This window comes from Salvelinus alpinus, chromosome 21, assembly GCF_045679555.1.
Source record: "Salvelinus alpinus chromosome 21, SLU_Salpinus.1, whole genome shotgun sequence".
NCBI lineage: Eukaryota > Metazoa > Chordata > Actinopteri > Salmoniformes > Salmonidae > Salvelinus > Salvelinus alpinus.
In genome coordinates, this window is record NC_092106.1 from 51,260,577 (window position 1) to 51,286,409 (window position 25,833).

Below are 25,833 nucleotides of genomic sequence, written 5' to 3' on the forward strand. Positions count from 1 at the left end.
CCCTACTATCTCTACTGGCCCTACTATCTCTACTAGCCCTACTATCGCTACTAGCCCTACTATCTACCAACCCTACTCTCTCTACTAGCCCTACTATCGCTACTAGCCCTACTATCTACTATCTCTACCAACCCTTCTATCTCTACTCTCTACCAACCCTACTATCTCTACTAGCCCTACTATCTATACCAACCCTACTCTCTACCAACCCTACTATCTCTACTCTCTACCAACCCTACTATCTCTACCAACCCTACTATCTCTACTGGCCCTACTATCTCTACTAGCCCTACTATCGCTACTAGCCCTACTATCTACCAACCCTACTCTCTCTACTAGCCCTACTATCGCTACTAGCCCTACTATCTACTATCTCTACCAACCCTTCTATCTATACCAACCCTACTATCTCTACCAGCCTTACTGTCTCTACTAGCCCTACTATCTCTACCAACCCTACTATCTCTACCAACCCTACTATCTCTACCAACCCTACTATCTCTACCAACCCTACTGTCTCTACTAGCCCTACTATCTCTACCAACCCTACTGTCTCTACTAGCCCTACTAGCTCTACTTTGTACTCCCTGACCAAGGCTATGCAGAAAATATTGAATATGTCATACCAATAAATGGTTTTGAATTATATGAAGAGTTCCTTAGTTCTCTTTGTTTTGCTTTTGGTGGTTGCTGTGGATTTGCTCTGTAAAAGAGTTTAATGCAGTAGAGTTTCACCCTTTCCTTTTGTTTTAATCAGTTTGCTGATAATCTGTTCATTTTTTCTTCTAACGGACTTACGCTAATTAGTAGTGTGCAACAGATACATGTTTCTCTCGTCCTGAACCTCCGCTGATTCCGTCTTGTGTAACCCTCCAGGTGACAGACATCCAGGCCAGAGGGGCAGTGTTGAGCTGGGTGGCCCCCAGCAGGGCAGAGGGAGAGGGGGTCAGCCCCTCCCTGGAGCCTCTCAGTTACGATGTGTCCATCTCCTACAGCGGCAAGGACGGGAAGTACACCAGCATGTACAGGTAGGTAGGGATGGACGTGTGGCTGCGTGTTTGTGCGTCACCCTTGGCTATCCTGCATGCCAATGGACTGTGGTTCCCTACTGAAATGAACCCAACATAATGTGTACTAAATGTCTCCTCTGTTTTCTCTGATGGTGGTTGTGTCTCTCCTCTCCTGTTCCAGTGGTGAACAACTAAGTGTAACTTTAGAAGACCTGAGGCCAGCAACAGACTACCACGTCAGGTTGGTACAACTACTGTTCAGGGCCCCTCTGTGTGCTCTAGTCAACCATACAGCTGTCTGTCTGTGTGCTCTAATCAACCATACAGCTGTCTGTGCTCTAATCAACCATACAGCTGTCTGTCTGTGTGCTCTAATCAACCATACAGCTGTCTGTGTGCTCTAATCAACCATACAGCTGTCTGTCTGTGTGCTCTAATCAACCATACAGCTGTCTGTGCTCTAATCAACCATACAGCTGTCTGTGTGCTCTAATCAACCATACAGCTGTCTCTGTGTGCTCTAATCAACCATACAGCTGTCTCTGTGTGCTCTAATCAACCATACAGCTGTCTGTGTGCTCTAATCAACCATACAGCTGTCTGTCTGTGTGCTCTAATCAACCATACAGCTGTCTCTGTGTGCTCTAATCAACCATACAGCTGTCTCTGTGTGCTCTAATCAACCATACAGCTGTCTCTGTGTGCTCTAATCAACCATACAGCTGTCTCTGTGTGCTCTAATCAACCATACAGCTGTCTGTCTGTGTGCTCTAATCAACCATACAGCTGTCTGTCTGTGTGCTCTAATCAACCATACAGCTGTCTGTCTGTGTGCTCTAATCAACCATACAGCTGTCTGTCTGTGTGCTCTAATCAACCATACAGCTGTCTGTCTGTGTGCTCTAATCAACCATACAGCTGTCTGTCTGTGTGCTCTAATCAACCATACAGCTGTCTGTCTGTGTGCTCTAATCAACCATACAGCTGTCTGTCTGTGTGCTCTAATCAACCATACAGCTGTCTGTTCAAAATGTCTCTTGTCAAAAGTAGTGCACTCTGTCTCTCTTTCCAGGGTCCTGGCTGTGTGTACAGGGCAGTGTTTACGCGGCAGTCCGTCGGAGGCAGTAGCCTTCACCACTCGGAGCTGCGAACCAGACCCCCCCTGCCCCCCCAGAAAGGCCAGTGGCTCCAAGAGCAGCACCCTTGTCCTCCAGTGGAAGGTACTGTAGCTGTTGTAGAGCCTATTCATGTTTTTTACCTCGCAGCCCGTTGAAAAAACAATATGCTGTAACTGTTGTGGGTTCAACAGCTCAGTGGATGCTAGCTACCAGCCCATTAAAAAAACAATATCCTGTAACTGTTGTGGGTTCAACAGCTCAGTGGATGCTAGCTACCAGCCCATTGAAAAAACAATATGTTGTAACTGTTGTGGTTTCAACAGCTCAGTGGATGCTAGCTACCAGCCCATTAAAAAAACAATATGTTGTAACTGTTGTGGTTTCAACAGCTCAGTGGATGCTAGCTACCAGCCCATTAAAAAAACAATATCCTGTAACTGTTGTGGTTTCAACAGCTCAGTGGATGCTAGCTACCAGCCCATTAAAAAAACAATATGCTGTAACTGTTGTGGTTTCAACAGCGCAGTGGATGCTAGCTACCAGCCCATTGAAAAAACAATATGTTGTAACTGTTGTGGTTTCAACAGCACTGTGGATGCTAGCTACCAGCCCATTAAAAAACAATATGCTGTAACTGTTGTGGTTTCAACAGCACTGTGGATGCTAGCTACCAGCCCATTAAAAAACAATATGCTGTAACTGTTGTGGTTTCAACAGCTCAGTGGATGCTAGCTACCAGCCCATTAAAAAAACAATATGCTATAACTGTTGTGTAACTGTTGTGGTTTCAACAGCTCAGTGGATGCTAGCTACCAGCCCATTAAAAAACAATATGCTGTAACTGTTGTGGTTTCAACAGCTCAGTGGATGCTAGCTACCAGCCCATTAAAAAAACAATATGCTGTAACTGTTGTGGTTTCAACAGCTCAGTGGATGCTAGCTACCAGCCCATTAAAAAAACAACATGCTGTAACTGTTGTGGGTTCAACAGCACAGTGGATGCTAGCTACCAGCACATTAAAAAAACAATATGCTGTAACTGTTGTGGTTTCAACAGCTCAGTGGATGCTAGCTACCAGCCCATTAAAAAAACAATATGCTGTAACTGTTGTGGTTTCAACAGCGCAGTGGATGCTAGCTACCAGCCCATTAAAAAAACAATATGCTATAACTGTTGTGGGTTCAACAGCTCAGTGGATGCTAGCTACCAGCCCATTAAAAAAACAATATGCTATAACTGTTGTGGGTTCAACAGCTCAGTGGATGCTAGCTACCAGCCCATTAAAAAAACAATATGCTGTAACTGTTGTGGTTTCAACAGCGCAGTGGATGCTAGCTACCAGCCCATTAAAAAAACAATATGCTGTAACTGTTGTGGTTTCAACAGCTCAGTGGATGCTAGCTACCAGCCCATTAAAAAAACAAAATGCTGTAACTGTTGTGGTTTCAACAGCGCAGTGGATGCTAGCTACCAGCCCATTAAAAAAACAATATGCTGTAACTGTTGTGGTTTCAACAGCGCAGTGGATGCTAGCTACCAGCCCATTAAAAAAACAATATGCTGTAACTGTTGTGGTTTCAACAGCGCAGTGGATGCTAGCTACCAGCCCATTAAAAAAACAATATGCTGTAACTGTTGTGGTTTCAACAGCTCAGTGGATGCTAGCTACCAGCACATTAAAAAAACAAAATGCTGTAACTGTTGTGGTTTCAACAGCGCAGTGGATGCTAGCTACCAGCCAAGCTCAAAAAAAATTGCATTTGTTTTGTATGATATTGTGTACTTTGTCTGATTCCTGTTAGTTTGGCCATTGTGTTTAGTGAAGTGTGTGTTTACCACTGGGCCTGGAATGAATGGGATGTTATTGAGAGTAATCAAGATGTCTTCCTTTCACAGGCCCCATGTGACAACGGCTCCAAAATCCAAAACTACACGCTCCAGTGGGACGAGGGGAAGGGGACCGGGGGGTATGAGCAGTGTTACTATGGACCCCAGAAGCAGTATCGGGTCACCAAGCTCTCTCCAGCGTCAAGATACTCTTTCCGCCTCGCAGCCAAAAACGACATGGGTGTAAGGTACGTGGCTAACTCGACGCTATTTTCTCCTGGACACAGTGATGACAGCCACACGCCGCCTCTGCGGGCCACACGCCGTCTCTGCGGGCCACACGCCGTCTCTGCGGGCCACACGCCGTCTCTGCGGGCCACACGCCGTCTCTGCGGGCCACACGCCGTCTCTACGGGCCACACGCCGTCTCTGCGGGCCACACGCCGTCTCTGCGGGCCACACGCCGTCTCTGCGGGCCACACGCCGTCTCTACGGGCCACACGCCGTCTCTACGGGCCACACGCCGTCTCTGCGGGCCACACGCCGTCTCTGCGGGCCACACGCCGTCTCTACGGGCCACACGCCGTCTCTGCGGGCCACACGCCGTCTCTGCGGGCCACACGCCGTCTCTGCGGGCCACACGCCGTCTCTACGGGCCACACGCCGTCTCTACGGGCCACACGCCGTCTCTGCGGGCCACACGCCGTCTCTGCGGGCCACACGCCGTCTCTGCGGGCCACACGCCGTCTCTACGGGCCACACGCCGTCTCTGCGGGCCACACGCCGTCTCTACGGGCCACACGCCGTCTCTACGGGCCACACGCCGTCTCTGCGGGCCACACGCCGTCTCTGCGGGCCACACGCCGTCTCTGCGGGCCACACGCCGTCTCTACGGGCCACACGCCGTCTCTACGGGCCACACGCCGTCTCTGCGGGCCACACGCCGTCTCTGCGGGCCACACGCCGTCTCTGCGGGCCACACGCCGTCTCTACGGGCCACACGCCGTCTCTACGGGCCACACGCCGTCTCTACGGGCCACACGCCGTCTCTGCGGGCCACACGCCGTCTCTACGGGCCACACGCCGTCTCTGCGGGCCACACGCCGTCTCTACGGGCCACACGCCGTCTCTACGGGCCACACGCCGTCTCTGCGGGCCACACGCCGTCTCTACGGGCCACACGCCGTCTCTGCGGGCCACACGCCGTCTCTACGGGCCACACGCCGTCTCTACGGGCCACACGCCGTCTCTGCGGGCCACACGCCGTCTCTGCGGGCCACACGCCGTCTCTACGGGCCACACGCCGTCTCTGCGGGCCACACGCCGTCTCTACGGGCCACACGCCGTCTCTGCGGGCCACACGCCGTCTCTGCGGGCCACACGCCGTCTCTACGGGCCACACGCCGTCTCTACGGGCCACACGCCGTCTCTGCGGGCCACACGCCGTCTCTACGGGCCACACGCCGTCTCTGCGGGCCACACGCCGTCTCTGCGGGCCACACGCCGTCTCTGCGGGCCACACGCCGTCTCTGCGGGCCACACGCCGTCTCTACGGCAGTCTCCGTGTAGTCTCTCCTTGGCTTGTTTTGTTAACGGCCCTGTAATATTTAGATTTGAGTACTTTCTGTTTTGAGTCTACATTTCAGTTCTGTGCACAACACAGAACTATTAGTCTTTAAATTTCTCCTCCTACCTGTCCTCCTCTCTCCTCCCCTCTCCTCTCCTCCCCTTTCCTTCTCTCTCTCCTTCTCTCCTTCTCTCCTTCTCTCTCCTCCCCTCTCTCCTCCCCTCTCCCCTCTCTCCTCCCCTCTCCCCTCTCTCCTCCCCTTTCCTTCTCTCTCCTCTCTCCTCCCTTCTCCTCTCTCCTCCCTTCTCCTCTCCCCTCTCTCCTCCCTTCTCCTCTCCCCTCTCTCCTCCCCTCTCTTCCGCTCCCTTCTCTCCTCCCTCCTCCCCTCTCCTCTCCCCTCTCTCCTCCCTTCTCCTCTCCCCTCTCTCCTCCCCTCTTCCGCTCCCTTCTCTCCTCCCTCCCCTCTCTCCAAACGACTCTCACCCCCCCTCTTTTGTGTTTTCCTTCCTCTCTGTTAGTGAGTTCTCTGAGACAGTGAACCTGTATACCTCGTGCAGCGTACCCTCCCCCCCCCTCCCTCCAGAGCTGGTGAAGGCAGGGGTGACCTGGTTGTGTCTGACCTGGCAGAGACCCTCCACTTCCCCCAAGGAGGATGACATCTTCTACAGCCTGGAGATGGATGAGGACGAGGTACGGGTCAGTCACATGACATTACATACTGATGAGGATGATGTACTGGTCGGTCAGTCATATGACATTACATACTGATGAGGACGAGGTACGGGTCAGTCATATGACATTACATACTGATGAGGACGAGGTACGGGTCGGTCATATGACATTACATACTGATGAGGACGATGTACGGGTCAGTCAGTCATATGACATTACATACTGATGAGGACGAGGTACGGGTCGGTCATATGACATTACATACTGATGAGGACGAGGTACGGGTCAGTCATATGACATTACATTTATTTATTTATTTTATTTATCCGTTATTTTACCAGGTAAGTTGACTGAGAACACGTTCTCATTTGCAGCAACGACCTGGGGAATAGTTACAGGGGAGAGGAGGGGGATGAATGAGCCAATTGTAAACTGGGGATTATTAGGTGACCGTGATGGTTGAAGGCCAGATTGGGAATTTAGCCAGGACACCGGGGTTAACACCCCTACTCTTACGATAAGTGCCATGGGATCTTTAATGACCTCAGAGAGTCAGGACACCCGTTTAACGTCCCATCCGAAAGACGGCACCCTACACAGAGCAGTGTCCCCAATCACTGCCCTGGGGCATTGGGATCTTTGTTTAGACCAGAGGAAAGAGCACCCCCTACTGGCCCTCCAACACCACTTCCAGCAGCATCTGGTCTCCCATCCAATTCAATTCAATTTTATTTTATATAGCCCTTCGTACATCAGCTAATATCTCGAAGTGCTGTACAGACACCCAGCCTAAAACCCCAAACAGCTAGTAATGCAGGTGTAGAAGCACGGTGGCTAGGAAAAACTCCCTAGAAAGGCCAAAACCTAGGAAGAAACCTAGAGAGGAACCAGGCTATGAGGGGTGGCCAGTCCTCTTCTGGCTGTGCCGGGTGGAGATTATAACAGAACTATGCCAAGATGTTCAAAAATGTTCATAAGTGACAAGCATGGTCAAATAATAATCATGAATAATTTTCAGTTGGCTTTTCATAGCCGATCATCAAGAGTTGAAAAACAACAGGTCTGGGACAGGTGGCGGTTCCATAACCGCAGGCAGAACAGCTGAAACTGGAATAGCAGCAAGGCCAGGCGGACTGGGGACAGCAAGGAGTCACCACGGGCGGCAGTCCCGACGCATGGTCCTAGGGCCCAGGTCCTCCGAGAGAAAGAAAGAGAGAAGGAGAAAATTAGAGAGAGCCAAGATTTTCAAAATGTTCATAAATGACAAGCATGGTCAAATAATAATCAGGAATAAATCTGTTGGCTTTTCATAGCCGATCATTAAGAGTTGAAAACAGCAGGTCTGGGACAGGTAGGGGTTCCATAACCGCAGGCAGAACAGTTGAAACTGGAATAGCAGCAAGGCCAGGCGGACTGGGGACAGCAAGGAGTCACCACGGCCGGTAGTCCCGACGTATGGTCCTAGGGCTCAGGTCCTCCGAGAGAAAGAAAGAGAGAAGGAGAAAATTAGAGAGCGCCAAGATTTTCAAAATGTTCATAAATGACAAGCATGGTCAAATAATAATCAGGAATAAATCTCAGTTGGCTTTTCATAGCCGATCATTAAGAGTTGAAAACAGCAGGTCTGGGACAGGTAGGGGTTCCGTAACCGCAGGCAGAACAGTTGAAACTGGAATAGCAGCAAGGCCAGGCGGACTGGGGACAGCAAGGTGTCATCATGCCCGGTAGTCCTGACATATGGTCCTAGGGCTCAGGTTCTCAGAGAGAAAGAGAGAACGAAAGAATTAGAGAGAGCATACTTAAATTCACACAGGACACTGGATAAGACAGGAGAAGTACTCCAGGTAACCAACTGACCCTAGCCCCCCGACACATAAACTACTGCAGCATAAATACTGGAGGCTGAGACAGGAGCGGTCAGGAGACACTGTGGCCCCATCCGAAGAAACCCCCGGACAGGGCCAAACAGGAAGGATATAACCCCACCCACTTTGCCAAAGCACCACTAGAGGGAAATCCTCAACCACCAACATTACAATCCGGAGACAAGGCCGAGTATAACCCACAAAGGTCTCCACCACAGCACAAACCAAGGGGGGGCGCCAACCCAGACAGGAAGATCACGTCAGTAACTCAACCCACTCAAGTGACGCACCCCTCCTAGGGACGGCATGAAAGAGCACCAGCAAGCCAGTGACTCAGCCCCTGTAACAGGGTTAGAGGCAGAGAATCCCAGTGGAGAGAGGGGAACCGGCCTGGCAGAGACAGCAAGGGCGGTTCGTTGCTCCAGAGCCTTTCCGTTCACCTTCACACTCCTGGGCCAGACTACACTCAACCATATGACCTACTGAAGAGATAAGTCTTCAGTAAAGACTTAAAGGTTGAGACCGAGTCTGCGTCTCTCACATGGGTAGGCAGACTGTTCCATAAAAATGGAGATCTATAGGAGAAAGCCCTGCCTCCCGCTGTTTGCTTAGAAATTCTAGGGACAATTAGGAGGCCTGCGTCTTGTGACCGTAGCGTACGTATTGGTATGTACGGCAGGACCAACTCGGAAAGATAGGTAGGAGCAAGCCCATGTAACGCTTTATAGGTTAACAGTAAAACCTTGAAATCAGCCCTTGCCTTAACAGGAAGCCAGTGTAGGGAAGCTAGCACTGGAGTAATGTGATCAAATTTCTTGGTTCTAGTCAGGATTCTAGCAGCCGTATTTAGCACTAACTGAAGTTTATTTAGTGCTTTATCCGGGTAGCCGGAAAGTAGAGCATTGCAGTAGTCTAACCTAGAAGTAACAAATGCATGGATTAATTTTTCTGCATCATTTTTGGACAGAAAATTTCTGATTTTTGCAATGTTACGTAGATGGAAAAAAGCTGTCCTTGAAACAGTCTTGATGTGTTCGTCAAAAGAGAGATCAGGGTCAAGAGTAACGCCGAGGTCCTTCACAGTTTTATTTGAGACGACTTTACAACCATCAAGATGAATTGTCAGATTTAACAGAAGATCTCTTTGTTTCTTGGGACCTAGAACAAGCATCTCTGTTTTGTCCGAGTTTAAAAGTAGAAAGTTGTCAGCCATCCACTTCCTTATGTCTGAAACACAGGCTTCTAGCGAGGGCAATTTTGGGGCTTCACCATGTTTCATTGAAATGTACAGCTGTGTGTCATCCGCATAGCAGTGAAAGTTAACATTATGTTTTCGAATAACATCCCCAAGAGGTAAAATATATAGTGAAAACAATAGTGGTCCTAAAACGGAACCTTGAGGAACACCGAAATGTACAGTTGATTTGTCAGAGGACAGACCATTCACAGAGACAAACTGATATCTTTCCGACAGGTAAGATCTAAACCAGGCCAGAACTTGTCCGTGTAGACCAATTTGGGTTTCCAGTCTCTCCAAAAGAATATGGTGATCGATGGTGTCAAAGGCAGCACTAAGGTCTAGTAGCACGAGGACAGATGCAGAGCCTCGGTCTGACGCCATTAAAAGGTCATTTACCACCTTCACAAGTGCAGTCTCAGTGCTATGATGGGGTCTAAAACCAGACTGAAGCATTTCGTATACATTGTTTGTCTTCAGAAAGGCAGTGAGTTGCTGCGCAACAGCTTTTTCTAAAATTTTTGAGAGGAATGGAAGATTCGATATAGGCCGATAGTTTTTTATATTTTCCGGGTCAAGGTTTGGCTTTTTCAAGAGAGGCTTTATCACTGCCACTTTTAGTCAGTCTGGTACACATCCGGTGGATAGAGAGCTGTTTATTATGTTCAACATAGGAGGGCCAAGCACAGGAAGCAGCTCCTTCAGCAGTTTAGTAGGAATAGGATCCAGTATGCAGCTTGAAGGTTTAGAGGCCATGATTATTTTCATCATTGTGTCAAGAGATATAGTACTAAAACACTTAAGTGTCTCTCCCGATCCCAGGCCCTCGCAGAGCTGTGCGGATCCAGGACAGCTAAGCCCTGGAGGAATACGCAGATTCAAAGAGGAGTCCGTAATTTGCTTTCTAATGGTCATGATCTTTTCCTCAAAGAAGTTCATGAATTTATTACTGCTGAAGTGAAAGCCATCCTCTCTTGGGGAATGCTGCTTTTTAGTTAGTTTCGCAACAGTATCAAAAAGAAATTTTGGATTGTTCTTATTTTCCTCGATTAAGTTGGAAAAGTAGGATGATCGAGCAGCAGTGAGGGCTCTTCGGTACTGCACGGTACTGTCTTTCCAAGCTAGTCGGAAGACTTCCAGTTTGGTGTGGCGCCATTTCCGTTCCAATTTCCTGGAAGCTTGCTTCAAAGCTCGGGTATTTTCTGTATACCAGGGAGCTAGTTTCTTATGACAAATGTTTTTCGTTTTTAGGGGTGCAACTGCATCTAGGGTATTGCGCAAGGTTAAATTGAGTTCCTCAGTTAGGTGGTTAACTGATTTTTGTCCTCTGATGTCCTTGGGTAGGCAGAAGGAGTCTGGAAGGGCATCAAGGAATTTTTGTGTTGTCTGAGAATTTATAGCACGACTTTTGATGCTCCTTGGTTGGGGTCTGAGCAGATTATTTGTTGCGATTGCAAACGTAATAAAATGGTGGTCCGATAGTCCAGGATTATGTGGAAAAACATTAAGATCTACAACATTTATTCCATGGGACAAAACTAGGTCCAGAGTATGACTGTGGCAGTGAGTAGGTCCAGAGACATGTTGGACAAAACCCACTGAGTCGATGATGGCTCCGAAAGACTTTTGGAGTGGGTCTGTGGACTTCTCCATGTGAATATTAAAATCACCAAAAATTAGAATATGATCTGCTATGACTACAAGGTCTGATAGGAATTCAGGAAACTCAGAGAGGAACGCTGTATATGGCCCAGGAGGCCTGTAAACAGTAGCTATAAAAAGTGATTGAGTAGGCTGCATAGATTTCATGACTAGAAGCTCAAAAGACGAAAACGCCATTTTTTTTTTTGTAAATTGAAATTTGCTATCGTAAATGTTAGCAACACCTCCGCCTTTGCGGGATGCACGGGGGATATGGTCACTAGTGTAACCAGGAGGTGAGGCCTCATTTAACACAGTAAATTCATCAGGCTTAAGCCATGTTTCAGTCAGGCCAATCACATCAAGATTATGATCAGTGATTAGTTCATTGACTATGACTGCCTTTGAAGTGAGGGATCTAACATTAAGTAACCCTATTTTGAGATGTGAGGTATCACGATCTCTTTCAATAATGGCAGGAATGGAGGAGGTCTTTATCCTAATAAGATTGCTAAGGCGAACACCGCCATGTTTAGTTTTGCCCAACCTAGGTCGAGGCACAGACACAGTCTCAATGGGTATGGCTGAGCTGACTACACTGACTGTGCTATTGGCAGACTCCACTAAGCTGGCAGGTTGGCTAACAGCCTGCTGCCTGGCCTGCACCCTATTTCATTGTGGGGCTAGAGGAGTTAGAGCCCTATCTATGTTGGTAGATAAGATGAGAGCACCCCTCCAGCTAGGATGGAGTCCGTCACTCCTCAGCAGGTCAGGCTTGGTCCTGTTTGTGGGTGAGTCCCAGAAAGAGGGCCAATTATCTACAAATTCTATCTTTTGGGAGGGGCAGAAAACAGTTTTCAACCAGCGATTGAGTGCTGAGACTCTGCTGTAGAGCTCGTCACTCCCCCTAACTGGGAGGGGGCCAGAGACAATTACTCGATGCCGACACATCTTTCTAGCTGATTTACACGCTGAAGCTATGTTGCACTTGGTGACCTCTGACTGTTTCATCCTAACATCGTTGGTGCCGACGTGGATAACAATATCTCTATACTCTCTACACTCGCCAGATTTAGCTTTAGCCAGCACCATCTTTAGATTAGCCTTAACGTCGGTAGCCCTGCCCCCTGGTAAACAGTGTATGATCGCTGGGTGATTCGCTTTAAGTCTAATACTGCGGGTAATGGAGTCGCCAATGACTAGGGTTTTCAATTTGTCAGAGCTAATGGTGGGAGCCTTCGGCGTCTCAGACCCCGTAACGGGAGGAGTAGAGACAAGAGAAAACTCAGACTCAGACTCCGACTCGCTACATAATGGGGAGAACCGGTTGAAAGTTTCTGTCGGCTGAATGAGCGACACCGGTTGAGCATTCCAACAGCATTTCCCTCCAGAAGCCATGAGAAAGTTGTCCGGCTGCGGGGACTGTGCGGGGGGATTTATACTAACGTTACTATCTGTACTTACTGGTGGCACAGACGCTGTTTCTTCCTTTCCTACACTGAAATTACCCTTGCCTAACGATTGCGTCTGAAGCTGGGCTTGTAGCACAGCTATTCTCGCCGTAAGGCGATCGTTCTCCTGTATATTATGAGTACAGCGACTGCAATTAAAAGACATCATGTTAATGTTAGTACTTAGCTTCGGCTGTTGAAGGTGTTGACGAACCATGTCCAGATAAAGCGTCCGGAGTGAAAAAGTTGAATGAGGGAAGAAAGTTGCGATGGAAAAACTAAAAATATAAACGGTAATTAAAAACAAAACAAAAAAACCGTAAAGTTGTCAGCTAGCAAAGTAAAGTAAAGTTGGCAGCAAAACGCACAGCAACACGTCTGCAGACTCAACAGGTAGTGACGCACAAAATCTGATGAGGACGAGGTACGGGTCAGTCATATGACATTACATACTGATGAGGACGAGGTACGGGTCAGTCAGTCATATGACATTACATACCGATGAGGACGAGGTACAGGGACTGACCAGGACCAACCCTGCTTAGCTTCAGAAGCAAGCCAGCAGTGGTATGCAGGGTGGTATGCTGCTGGCTACATACTGATGAGGATGAGGTACGGGTCAGTTATATGACATTACATACTGATGAGGACGAGGTACGGGTCGGTCATATGACATTACATACTGATGAGGACGATGTACGGGTCAGTCATATGACATTACATACTGATGAGGACGAGGTACGGGTCAGTCATATGACATTACATACTGATGAGGATGAGGTACGGGTAAGTTATATGACATTACATACTGATGAGGACGAGGTACGGGTCAGTCAGTCATATGACATTTACATACTGATGAGGACGAGGTACGGGTCAGTCATATGACATTACATACGGACGAGGTACGGGTCAGTCATATGACATTACATACTGATGAGGACGAGGTACGGGTCAGTCATATGACATTACATACTGATGAGGACGAGGTACGGGTCAGTCAGTCATATGACATTACATACCGATGAGGACGAGGTACGGGTCAGTCAGTCATATGACATTACATACTGATGAGGACGAGGTACGGGTCAGTCATATGACATTACATACTGATGAGGACGAGGTACGGGTCAGTCAGTCATATGACATTACATACTGATGAGGACGAGGTACGGGTCAGTCATATGACATTACATACTGATGAGGACGAGGTACGGGTCAGTCAGTCATATGACATTACATACCGATGAGGACGAGGTACGGGTCAGTCAGTCATATGACATTACATACTGATGAGGACGAGGTACGGGTCAGTCAGTCATATGACATTTACATACTGATGAGGACGAGGTACGGGTCAGTCATATGACATTACATACTGATGAGGACGAGGTACGGGTCAGTCAGTCATATGACATTACATACTGATGAGGACGAGGTACGGGTCAGTCAGTCATATGACATTTACATACTGATGAGGACGAGGTACGGGTCAGTCATATGACATTACATACTGACGAGGACGAGGTACGGGTCAGTCATATGACATTACATACTGATGAGGACGATGTACGGGTCAGTCATATGACATTACATACTGATGAGGACGAGGTACGGGTCAGTCAGTCATATGACATTACATACTGATGAGGACGAGGTACGGGTCAGTCAGTCATATGATGAGGATGAGGTACGGGTCAGTCATATGACATTAAATACTGATGAGGACGATGTACGGGTCAGTCATATGACATTACATACTGATGAGGACGATATACGGGTCAGTCATATGACATTAAATACTGATGAGGACGATGTACGGGTCGGTCATATGACATTACATACTGATGAGGACGAGGTACGGGTCAGTCATATGACATTACATACTGATGAGGACGAGGTACGGGTCAGTCATATGACATTACATACTGATGAGGACGAGGTACGGGTCGGTCATATGACATTACATACTGATGAGGACGAGGTACGGGTCAGTCATATGACATTTCCATACTGAAGAGGACGATGTACGGGTCAGTCATATGACATTACATACTGATGAGGACGAGGTACGGGTCAGTCATATGACATTACATACTGATGAGGACGAGGTACGGGTCAGTCAGTCAACCGTATGACATCAGCTAACATTACCCTAAACCTTGAAGTTGTACTGCCATAAAGAGACATGGCTTGAATTCTATTCTTGTCCCTTTAAATGTTTCTCTCCTCTAAAACTGTGTGTATCAGACAGTGTTTGTATTTTAAGATGGACTTGCTTTGTGCTCAGCTGGTCTTTGTCCCCCTCTGTCCCCTCAGGGTTATGGCTTCCAACCCAGCTATGATGGTGATGAGCTATCCTGCACTGTCAAGAACCTGCACAGGAGTACCAAGTACAAGTTCAGGGTAAGTCACTCTGGGGCCAGACAGTCTATAGAGTCATACAACTAGTACAGTCTATAGATTCATACAACTAATACAGTCTATAGTCATACAACTAGTACAGTCTATAGATTCATACAACTAACACAGTCTATAGTCATACAACTAGTACAGTCTATAGTCATACAACTAGTACAGTCTATAGTCATACAACTAGTACAGTCTATAGAGTCATACAACTAGTACAGTCTATAGTCATACAACTAGTACAGTCTATAGAGTCATACAACTAGTACAGTAATAGTCTATAGTCATGCAGCTAGTACAGTCTATAGTCATACAACTAGTACAGTCTATAGATTCATACAACTAATACAGTCTATAGAGTCATACAACTAATACAGTCTATAGTCATACAACTAGTACAGTCTATAGATTCATACAACTAATACAGTCTATAGATTCATACAACTAATACAGTCTATAGTCATACAACTAGTACAGTCTATAGAGTCATACAACTAATACAGTCTATAGAGTCATACAACTAGTACAGTCTATAGAGTCATACAACTAGTACAGTCTATAGTCATACAACTAGTACAGTCTATAGAGTCATACAACTAGTACAGTCTATAGTCATACAACTAGTACAGTCTATAGTCATACAACTAGTACAGTCTATAGTCATACAACTAATACAGTCTATAGAGTCATACAACTAATACAGTCTATAGAGTCATACAACTAGTACAGTCTATAGTCATACAACTAGTACAGTCTATAGTCATACAACTAGTACAGTCTATAGTCATACAACTAGTACAGTCTATAGAGTCATACAACTAGTACAGTCTATAGAGTCATACAACTAGTACAGTCTATAGTCATACAACTAGTACAGTCTATAGAGTCATACAACTAGTACAGTCTATAGTCATACAACTAGTACAGTCTATAGAGTCATACAACTAGTACAGTCTATAGTCATACAACTAGTACAGTCTATAGTCATACAACTAGTACAGTCTATAGTCATACAACTAGTACAGTCTATAGAGTCATACAACTAGTACAGTCTATAGTCATACAACTAGTACAGTCTATAGTCATACAACTAGTACAGTCTATAGAGTCATACAACTAGTACAGTCTATAGAGTCATACAACTAGTACAGTCTATAGAGTCATACAACTAGTACAGTCTATAGAGTCATACAACTAGTACAGTCTATAGTCATACAACTAGTACAGTCTATAGAGTCATACAACTAGTACAGTCTATAGTCATACAACTAGTACAGTCTATAGATTCATACAACTAGTACAGTCTATAGAGTCATACAACTAGTACAGTAATAGTCTATAGTCATACAACTAGTACAGTCTATAGAGTCATACAACTAGTACAGTCTATAGTCATACAACTAGTACAGTCTATAGAGTCATACAACTAATACAGTCTATAGTCATACAACTAATACAGTCTATAGTCATACAACTAATACAGTCTATAGTCATACAACTAGTACAGTCTATAGAGTCATACAACTAATAGAGTCATACAACTAATACAGTCTATAGTCATACAACTAGTACAGTCTATAGAGTCATACAACTAGTACAGTATATAGAGTCATACAACTAGTACAGTCTATAGTCATACAACTAATACAGTCTATAGAGTCATACAACTAGTACAGTCTATAGTCATACAACTAGTACAGTCTATAGAGTCATACAACTAATACAGTCTATAGTCATACAACTAGTACAGTCTATAGTCATACAACTAGTACAGTCTATAGAGTCATACAACTAGTACAGTCTATAGTCATACAACTAATACAGTCTATAGTCATACAACTAGTACAGTCTATAGATTCATACAACTAATACAGTCTATAGAGTCATACAACTAGTACAGTCTATAGATTCATACAACTAATACAGTCTTTAGTCATACAACTAGTACAGTCTATAGTCATACAACTAATACAGTCTATAGAGTCATACAACTAATACAGTCTATAGAGTCATACAACTAATACAGTCTATAGTCATACAACTAATACAGTCTATAGTCATACAACTAGTACAGTCTATAGATTCATACAACTAATACAGTCTATAGTCATACAACTAGTACAGTCTATAGTCATACAACTAGTACAGTCTATAGATTCATACAACTAGTACAGTCTATAGATTCATACAACTAATAGTCTATAGTCATACAACTAATACAGTCTAGAGTCATACAACTAGTACAGTCTATAGTCATACAACTAGTACAGTCTATAGTCATACAACTAGTACAGTCTATAGTCATACAACTAGTACAGTCTATAGTCATACAACTAGTACAGTCTATAGTCATACAACTAGTACAGTCTATAGTCATACAACTAGTACAGTCTATAGTCATACAACTAATACAGTCTATAGTCATACAACTAGTACAGTCTATAGTCATACAACTAGTACAGTCTATAGTCATACAACTAATACAGTCTATAGTCATACAACTAGTACAGTCTATAGTCATACAACTAGTACAGTCTATAGTCATACAACTAGTACAGTCTATAGAGTCATACAACTAATACAGTCTATAGAGTCATACAACTAATACAGTCTATAGAGTCATACAACTAGTACAGTCTATAGTCATACAACTAGTACAGTCTATAGTCATACAACTAGTACAGTCTATAGTCATACAACTAGTACAGTCTATAGAGTCATACAACTAATAGTCTATAGTCATACAACTAATACAGTCTATAGATTCATACAACTAGTACAGTCTATAGTCATACAACTAGTACAGTCTATAGATTCATGCAGCTAATACAGTAATAGTCTATAGTCATACAGCTAATACAGTAATAGTCTATAGTCATACAGCTAATACAGTAATAGTCTATAGTCATACAACTAATACAGTCTATAGAGTCATACAACTAGTACAGTCTATAGTCATACAACTAGTACAGTCTATAGTCATACAACTAGTACAGTCTATAGATTCATACAACTAGTACAGTCTATAGAGTCATACAACTAATACAGTCTATAGAGTCATACAACTAGTACAGTCTATAGTCATACAACTAATACAGTCTATAGAGTCATACAACTAGTACAGTCTATAGTCATACAACTAGTACAGTCTATAGATTCATACAACTAGTACAGTCTATAGTCATACAACTAATACAGTCTATAGAGTCATACAACTAGTACAGTCTATAGATTCATACAACTAGTACAGTCTATAGATTCATACAACTAGTACAGTCTATAGTCATACAACTAATAGTCTATAGATTCATGCAGCTAATACAGTAATAGTCTATAGTCATACAGCTAATACAGTAATAGTCTATAGTCATACAGCTAATACAGTAATAGTCTATAGTCAAACAACTAATACAGTCTAGTCAAACAACTAATACAGTCTATAGTCAAACAACTAATACAGTCTATAGTCAAACAACTAATACAGTCTATAGTCAAACAACTAATACAGTCTAGTCAAACAACTAATACAGTCTAGTCAAACAACTAATGCAGTCTAGTCAAACAACTAATGCAGTCTATAGTCAAACAACTAATACAGTCTATAGTCAAACAACTAATACAGTCTAGTCAAACAACTAATACAGTCTATAGTCAAACAACTAATACAGTCTAGTCAAACAACTAATACAGTCTATAGTCAAACAACTAATTCAGTCTATAGTCAAACAACTAATACAGTCTATAGTCAAACAACTAATACAGTCTATAGAGTCAAACAACTAGTACAGTCTATAGATTCATACAACTAGTACAGTCTATAGTCATACAACTAATAGTCTATAGATTCATGCAGCTAATACAGTAATAGTCTATAGTCATACAGCTAATACAGTAATAGTCTATAGTCATACAGCTAATACAGTAATAGTCTATAGTCATACAGCTAATACAGTAATAGTCTATAGTCAAACAACTAATACAGTCTAGTCAAACAACTAATACAGTCTATAGTCAAACAACTAATACAGTCTATAGTCAAACAACTAATACAGTCTAGTCAAACAACTAATACAGTCTATAGTCAAACAACTAATACAGTCTAGTCAAACAACTAATACAGTCTAGTCAAACAACTAATGCAGTCTAGTCAAACAACTAATACAGTCTATAGTCAAACAACTAATACAGTCTATAGTCAAACAACTAATACAGTCTAGTCAAACAACTAATACAGTCTATAGTCAAACAACTAATACAGTCTAGTCAAACAACTAATGCAGTCTAGTCAAGCAACTAATGCAGTCTATAGTCAAACAACTAATACAGTCTAGTCAAACAACTAATACAGTCTATAGTCAAACAACTAATACAGTCTAGTCAAACAACTAATACAGTCTATAGTCAAACAACTAATTCAGTCTATAGTCAAACAACTAATTCAGTCTATAGTCAAACAACTAATACAGTCTAGTCAAACAACTAATACAGTCTATAGTCAAACAACTAATACAGTCTATAGTCAAACAACTAATTCAGTCTATAGTCAAACAACTAATTCAGTCTATAGTCAAACAACTAATACAGTCTATAGTCAAACAACTAATACAGTCTATAGTCAAACAACTAATTCAGTCTATAGTCAAACAACTAATTCAGTCTATAGTCAAACAACTAATACAGTCTAGTCAAACAACTAATACAGTCTATAGTCAAACAACTAATACAGTCTATAGTCAAACAACTAATACAGTCTATAGTCAAACAACTAATTCAGTCTATAGTCAAACAACTAATTCAGTCTATAGTCAAACAACTAATACAGTCTAGTCAAACAACTAATGCAGTCTTGTCAAACAACTAATACAGTCTAGTCAAACAACTAATGCAGTCTATAGTCAAACAACTAATACAGTCTATAGTCAAACAACTAATACAGTCTATAGTCAAACAACTAATACAGTCTATAGTCAAACAACTAATACAGTCTAGTCAAACAACTAATACAGTCTAGTCAAACAACTAATACAGTCTAGTCAAACAACTAATACAGTCTAGTCAAACAACTAATGCAGTCTATAGTCTGATCCACTGCTGTTTGATCTTCAGGGTTAATTAGACTAGGGATCAGTGTCTTCCTGTCTCGGGGAGGAGGAGGGGTATGACGAGGAGAGGAGGGCGATTGGCACACAGCGGTCTATGACTCATATGACTGCAGGGATCTAATGGTATTAGTCTAGTCTCCCCTCCCACTGCAGTGTTTCCCAAATGGCACCCTATTCCCTATATAGGGCACCCTATTCCCTATATAATGCATTACTATTGGTCAGAGCACTATGGGCCTTGGTCTAAAGTAGTGTACTATTTAATGATAATGGTTCCATTTGAGACAGATGTTGACTCTCAGGGTAACATGACCTGTCCACAACCCCACACACCGGTAGACCAATCAGTGGCTAATTAGGTAAGCATTGTGGGAAATGGTAAACTGGCCTTTTATTGTGAACTCGGACTGGTAGGGGTCAAGCAGCCCATTTTGGAGCCGAGCAAATGTTTTCTCACGATGCAAAAAGGGGATTGATGTAAATCTAGTTTAAAATCATCATGGTCAAATACAGGCTGAATTGAATCATTTTTCAGCACATTATTCCCTCCCCTCCCTTCCTCTGTCTCTCTGCTCCCAACACTCTCTCTCTCTCTTTCTCTCTCTGTCCGTTCAGTTCAAAGGGCTTCATTGGCATGGGAAACTTGTTTTACATTTCCTAATTCAATTGAAATAAACAAAAGTGGAGAAGATGCAAAATAACATCACCAAAAAACGATTTGAATTTAACAGTAAATTATTATACACAAAATCAGTGACAGCAATGTGCAAAATAATGTTTGATTTGTTTAGAAATTCTTTGGTCTTTGTGATCTGTGTGAAATATCCATCTTATATGGTCATACATTTGTCAGGAAGTTAGGAAAGTGCAGCTCAGTTCCCACCTCATTTGGTGGACAGTGTTGCACATAGGCAGACCTGGCTCTCGAGAGAAAGACAAGCTAAGCCTCTTTCAATAGCAAGGCTATGCTCACGGAGTCTGTACAAGGATTTTCTTCATTTTGGTTCAGTCACAGTAGTCAGGTATTCTGCCACCGTGTACTCTCTGTTTAGGGCCAAATATCATTCAAATTTGCACAGTTTTTTGGGGGTTGGTTCTTTCCTGTGTCAAATAGTTACCTTTTTGCTTTCTCATGATTTGGTTGGGTCTAATTGTGTTGCTGTCCTGGAGCTCTGTGGGGTCTGTTTGTGAACAGAGCCCCAGGACCAGCTGGCTGAGAGTTCTCTTCTCTAGGTTCATCTCTCTGTAGGTGATGGTCTTGTGGTGGAGTGTGTGAGAATCGCTTCTTTTTAGGTGTTTGTAGAATTGAACGTCTCTTTTCTGGATTTTGATAACTAGCGGTTAAAGTCTTAATTGTGCTCTGCCTGTATTGTTTTGGGTTTTTGTATTCTACATTTAAAGTGTATTTTAGCAGAATTCTGCATGGGGTCTCGGTTGGGTTGTTTGATCCATCTTCTTGGATGGTGAGCGGAACAGAGACCTCACAACTGTGGAGGACAACGGGTTCTATAACTGATTCAAGTATTTTTAGACAGATCCTAATTGGGATGTCGAGTTTTTTATGTTTTTTTTTGATGGCGTTGAATTTGCCTTGTCTCTCAGATCGTTCACAGCCTTGTGGAAGTTACCAGTGGTGTTGATGTTTAGGCTGAGGTAGATATAATTATTTGTGTATTCAAGGGCAACGGTGTCTAGATATAATTTGTATTTTTGTCCTGGCTACTGTTGTCCTGGCTACTGTTGTCCTGGCTACTGTTGTCCTGGCTACTGTGCATAATCTGTGCAGAAGATCTAGGTGCTGCTGTAAACCCTCCTTGGTTGGGGACCGAAGCACCAGATCATCAGCAAACAGTAGACGTTTGATTTCCAATAGGGTGAGGCCGGGTGCTGCCAATTCATTGATATACACTGAGTATACAAAACATATAGAACACCTGCTCTTTCCAGGTGAACCCAGGTGGAAGGTATGATCCTTTATTGATGTCACTTGTTAAATCGCAATTCAATATTAGGAAAGTGTTCCTTCCTATGAACTTCCGGCGCCGGAAAGAGATGGCTGCCTCGCTTCGCGTTCCTTGGAAAATATGCAGTATTTTGTTTTTTTACGTGTTATTTCTTACATCGGTACCCCGGGTAATCTTAGGTTTCATTACATACAGTCGGGAGGAACTACTGAATATACGATTAACGTCAACTCATCATCGTTCCTACCAGGAATATGACTTTCCCGAAACGGATCCAGTGTCTTGCCTTCCACACAATACAATGGATCTGATCCCAGCCGGCGACCCTGTGCGACGCCGAAAAAGGGGAAAACGTGGCGGTCTCGTGGTCAGGCTTCGGAGACGGGCACATCGCGCTCCACTCCCTAGCATACTACTCGCCAATGTCCAGTCTCTTGACAATAAGGTTGATGAAATCCGAGCACGGGTAGCATTCCAGAGAGACATCAGGGATTGCAACGTGCTCTGCTTCACGGAAACATGGCTAACTCAAGGGACGCTAACGGAGTCGGTGCAGCCAGCTGGTTTCTCCATGCATCGCGCCGACAGAAACAAACATCTTTCCGGTAAGAAGAGGGGCGGGGGGGTATGCCTTATGATTAACGAGAAGTGGTGTGATCATCATAACAACACACAAGAACTCAAGTCGTTCTGTTCACCTGATCTAGAACTCCTCACAATCAAATGTCGACCGCATTATCTACCAAGGGAATTCTCGTCAATCATAATCACAGCCGTATACATTCCCCCCCAAGCAGACACATCGATGGCCCTGAACGAACTTTATCTGACTCTTTGTAAACTGGAAACCACACACCCTGAGGCTGCATTCATCGTAGCTGGGGATTTTAACAAGGCTAATCTAAAAACAAAACTCCCTAAATTCTATCAGCATATCGATTGTGCTACCAGGGCTGGAAAAACACTAGACCATTGTTACACTAATTTCCGCGACGCTTATAAGGCCCTCCCCCGCCCCCCTTTCGGAAAAGCTGACCACGACTCCATTTTGTTGATTCCAGCCTACAAACAAAAACTCAAACAACAAGCTCCCGCGCTCAGGTCTGTTCAACGCTGGTCCGACCAATCTGAATCCACGCTTCAAGACTGCTTCGATCACGCAGATTGGAATATGTTCCGCATCGCGTCCAACAACAATATTGACGAATATGCTGATTCGGTGAGCGAGTTCATTAGGAAGTGCATTGACGATGTCGTACCCACAGCAACGATAAAAACATTCCCAAACCAGAAACCGTGGATTGACGGCAGCATTCGCGTGAAACTGAAAGCGCGAACCACTGCTTTTAACCAGGGCAAGGTGACCGGAAGCATGACCGAATACAAACAGTGTAGCTATTCTCTCCGCAAGGCAATCAAACAGGCCAAGTCTCAGTACAGAGACAAAATCGAGTCGAAATTCAACAGCTCAGACACAAGAGGTATGTGGCAGGGTCTACAGTCAATCACGGATTACAAAAAGAAAACCAGCCCCGTCGAGGACCAGGATGTCTTGCTCCCAGACAGGCTAAACAACTTTTTTGCCCGCTTTGAGGACAATACAGTGCCACTGACACGGCCCCCTACCAAAACCTGCGGGCTCTCCTTCACTGCAGCCGAGGTGAGTAAAACATTTAAACGTGTTAACCCTCGCAAGGCTGCAGGCCCAGACGGCATTCCCAGCCGCGTCCTCAGAGCATGCGCAGACCAGCTGGCTGGTGTGTTTACGGACATATTCAATCAATCCTTATCCCAGTCTGCTGTTCCCACATGCTTCAAGAGGGCCACCATTGTTCCTGTTCCCAAGAAAGCTAAGGTAACTGAGCTAAACGACTACCGCCCCGTAGCACTCACTTCCGTCATCATGAAGTGCTTTGAGAGACTAGTCAAGGACCATATCACCTCCACCCTACCGGACACCCTAGACCCACTCCAATTTGCTTACCGACCCAATAGGTCCACAGACGACGCAATCGCAACCACACTGCACACTGCCCTAACCCATCTGGACAAGAGGAATACCCATGTGAGAATGCTGTTCATCGATTACAGCTCAGCATTTAACACCATAGTACCCTCCAAACTCGTCATCAAGCTCGAGACCCTGGGTCTCGACCCCGCCCTGTGCAACTGGGTCCTGGACTTCCTGACGGGCCGCCCCCAGGTGGTGAGGGTAGGTAACAACATCTCCACCCCGCTGATCCTCAACACTGGGGCCCCACAAGGGTGCGTTCTGAGCCCTCTCCTGTACTCCCTGTTCACCCACGACTGCGTGGCCATGCACGCCTCCAACTCAATCATCAAGTTTGCGGATGACACTACAGTGGTAGGCTTGATCACCAACAACGACGAGACGGCCTACAGGGAGGAGGTGAGGGCCCTCGGAGTGTGGTGTCAGGAAAATAACCTCATACTCAACGTCAACAAAACAAAGGAGATGATTGTGGACTTCAGGAAACAGCAGAGGGAGCACCCCCCTATCCACATCGACGGGTCAGTAGTGGAGAAGGTGGAAAGTTTTAAGTTCCTCGGTGTACACATCACGGACAAACTGAACTGGTCCACCCACACAGACAGCGTTGTGAAGAAGGCGCAGCAGCGCCTCTTCAACCTCAGGAGGCTGAAGAAATTCGGCTTGTCACCAAAAGCACTCACAAACTTCTACAGATGCACAATCGAGAGCATCCTGTCGGGCTGTATCACCGCCTGGTACGGCAACTGCTCCGCCCACAACCGTAAGGCTCTCCAGAGGGTAGTGAGGTCTGCAGAACGCATCACCAGGGGCAAACTACCTGCCCTCCAGGACACCTACACCACCCGATGTCACAGGAAGGCCATAAAGATCATCAAGGACAACAACCACCCAAGCCACTGCCTGTTCACCCCGCTATCATCCAGAAGGCGAGGTCAGTACAGGTGCATCAAAGCAGGGACCGAGAGACTGAAAAACAGCTTCTATCTCAAGGCCATCAGACTGTTAAACAGCCACCACTAACATTTAGCGGCCGCTGCCAACATACTGACTCAACTCCAGCCACTTTAAAAATGGGAATTGATGGAAATTATGTAAAAATGTACCACTAGCCACTTTAAGCAATGCCACTTAATACAATGTTTACATACCCTACATTACCCATCTCATATGTATATATACTGTACTCTATATCATCTACTGCATCTTGCCATCTTTATGCAATACATGTACCACTAGCCACTTTAAACTATGCCACTTTATGTTTACATACCCTACAGTACTCATCTCATATGTATATACCGTACTCTATACCATCTACTGCATCTGCCATGCCGTTCTGTACCACCACTCATTCATATATCTTTATGTACATATTCTTTATCCCTTACACTTGTGTGTGTGTGTAAGGTAGTAGTGTGGAATTGTTAGGTTAGATTACTGTTGGTTATTACTGCATTGTCGGAACTAGAAGCACAAGCATTTCGCTACACTCGCATTAACATCTGCTAACCATGTGTATGTGACTAATAAAATTTGATTTGATTTGATGTTTGGTATACTCAGTGTTTTCTGTTGAAGAGGGTAGGGCTCAAACTGCATCCCTGTCTCTCCCCACGGCCCTGAGGAAAGAAATCTGTGTGTTTATTGCCAATTTTAACCAAACACTTGTCGTTTGTGTACATTTATTTTATCATGTCATATCCGCTTTTCATCCATTTGTATAGCAGACCTTCATGCCAAATTGAGTCAAAAGTTGTTGTTTTATATCATTTTGTCAGTGTATACGTGGTCTGTAGGGGTGTGCAGGGTGTATACGTGGTCTGTAGGGGTGTGCAGGGTGTATACGTGGTCTGTAGGGGTGTGCAGGGTGTATACGTGGTCTGTAGGGGTGTGCAGGGTGTATACGTGGTCTGTAGGGGTGTGCAGGGTGTATACGTGGTCTGTAGGGGTGTGCA

At 44.6% G+C, this 25,833-nt stretch overlaps 1 protein-coding gene across 6 annotated transcripts in view; it reads left to right on the plus strand.

The window, feature by feature from the left end:
- The window catches only part of fndc3a (fibronectin type III domain containing 3A), a 206,337-nt gene that overhangs the window by 114,154 nt on the left and 66,350 nt on the right, over positions 1-25,833 (plus strand). For all 6 annotated transcript variants that reach the window (XM_071358146.1, XM_071358147.1, XM_071358149.1 and 3 more), the window contains 6 exons: positions 877-1,028; positions 1,192-1,251; positions 2,083-2,230; positions 4,026-4,204; positions 6,042-6,213; positions 14,709-14,795. In XM_071358146.1, coding sequence (XP_071214247.1) covers positions 877-1,028; positions 1,192-1,251; positions 2,083-2,230; positions 4,026-4,204; positions 6,042-6,213; positions 14,709-14,795 — 798 coding nt within the window. The remainder of the gene's footprint in view (positions 1-876; positions 1,029-1,191; positions 1,252-2,082; positions 2,231-4,025; positions 4,205-6,041; positions 6,214-14,708; positions 14,796-25,833) is intronic.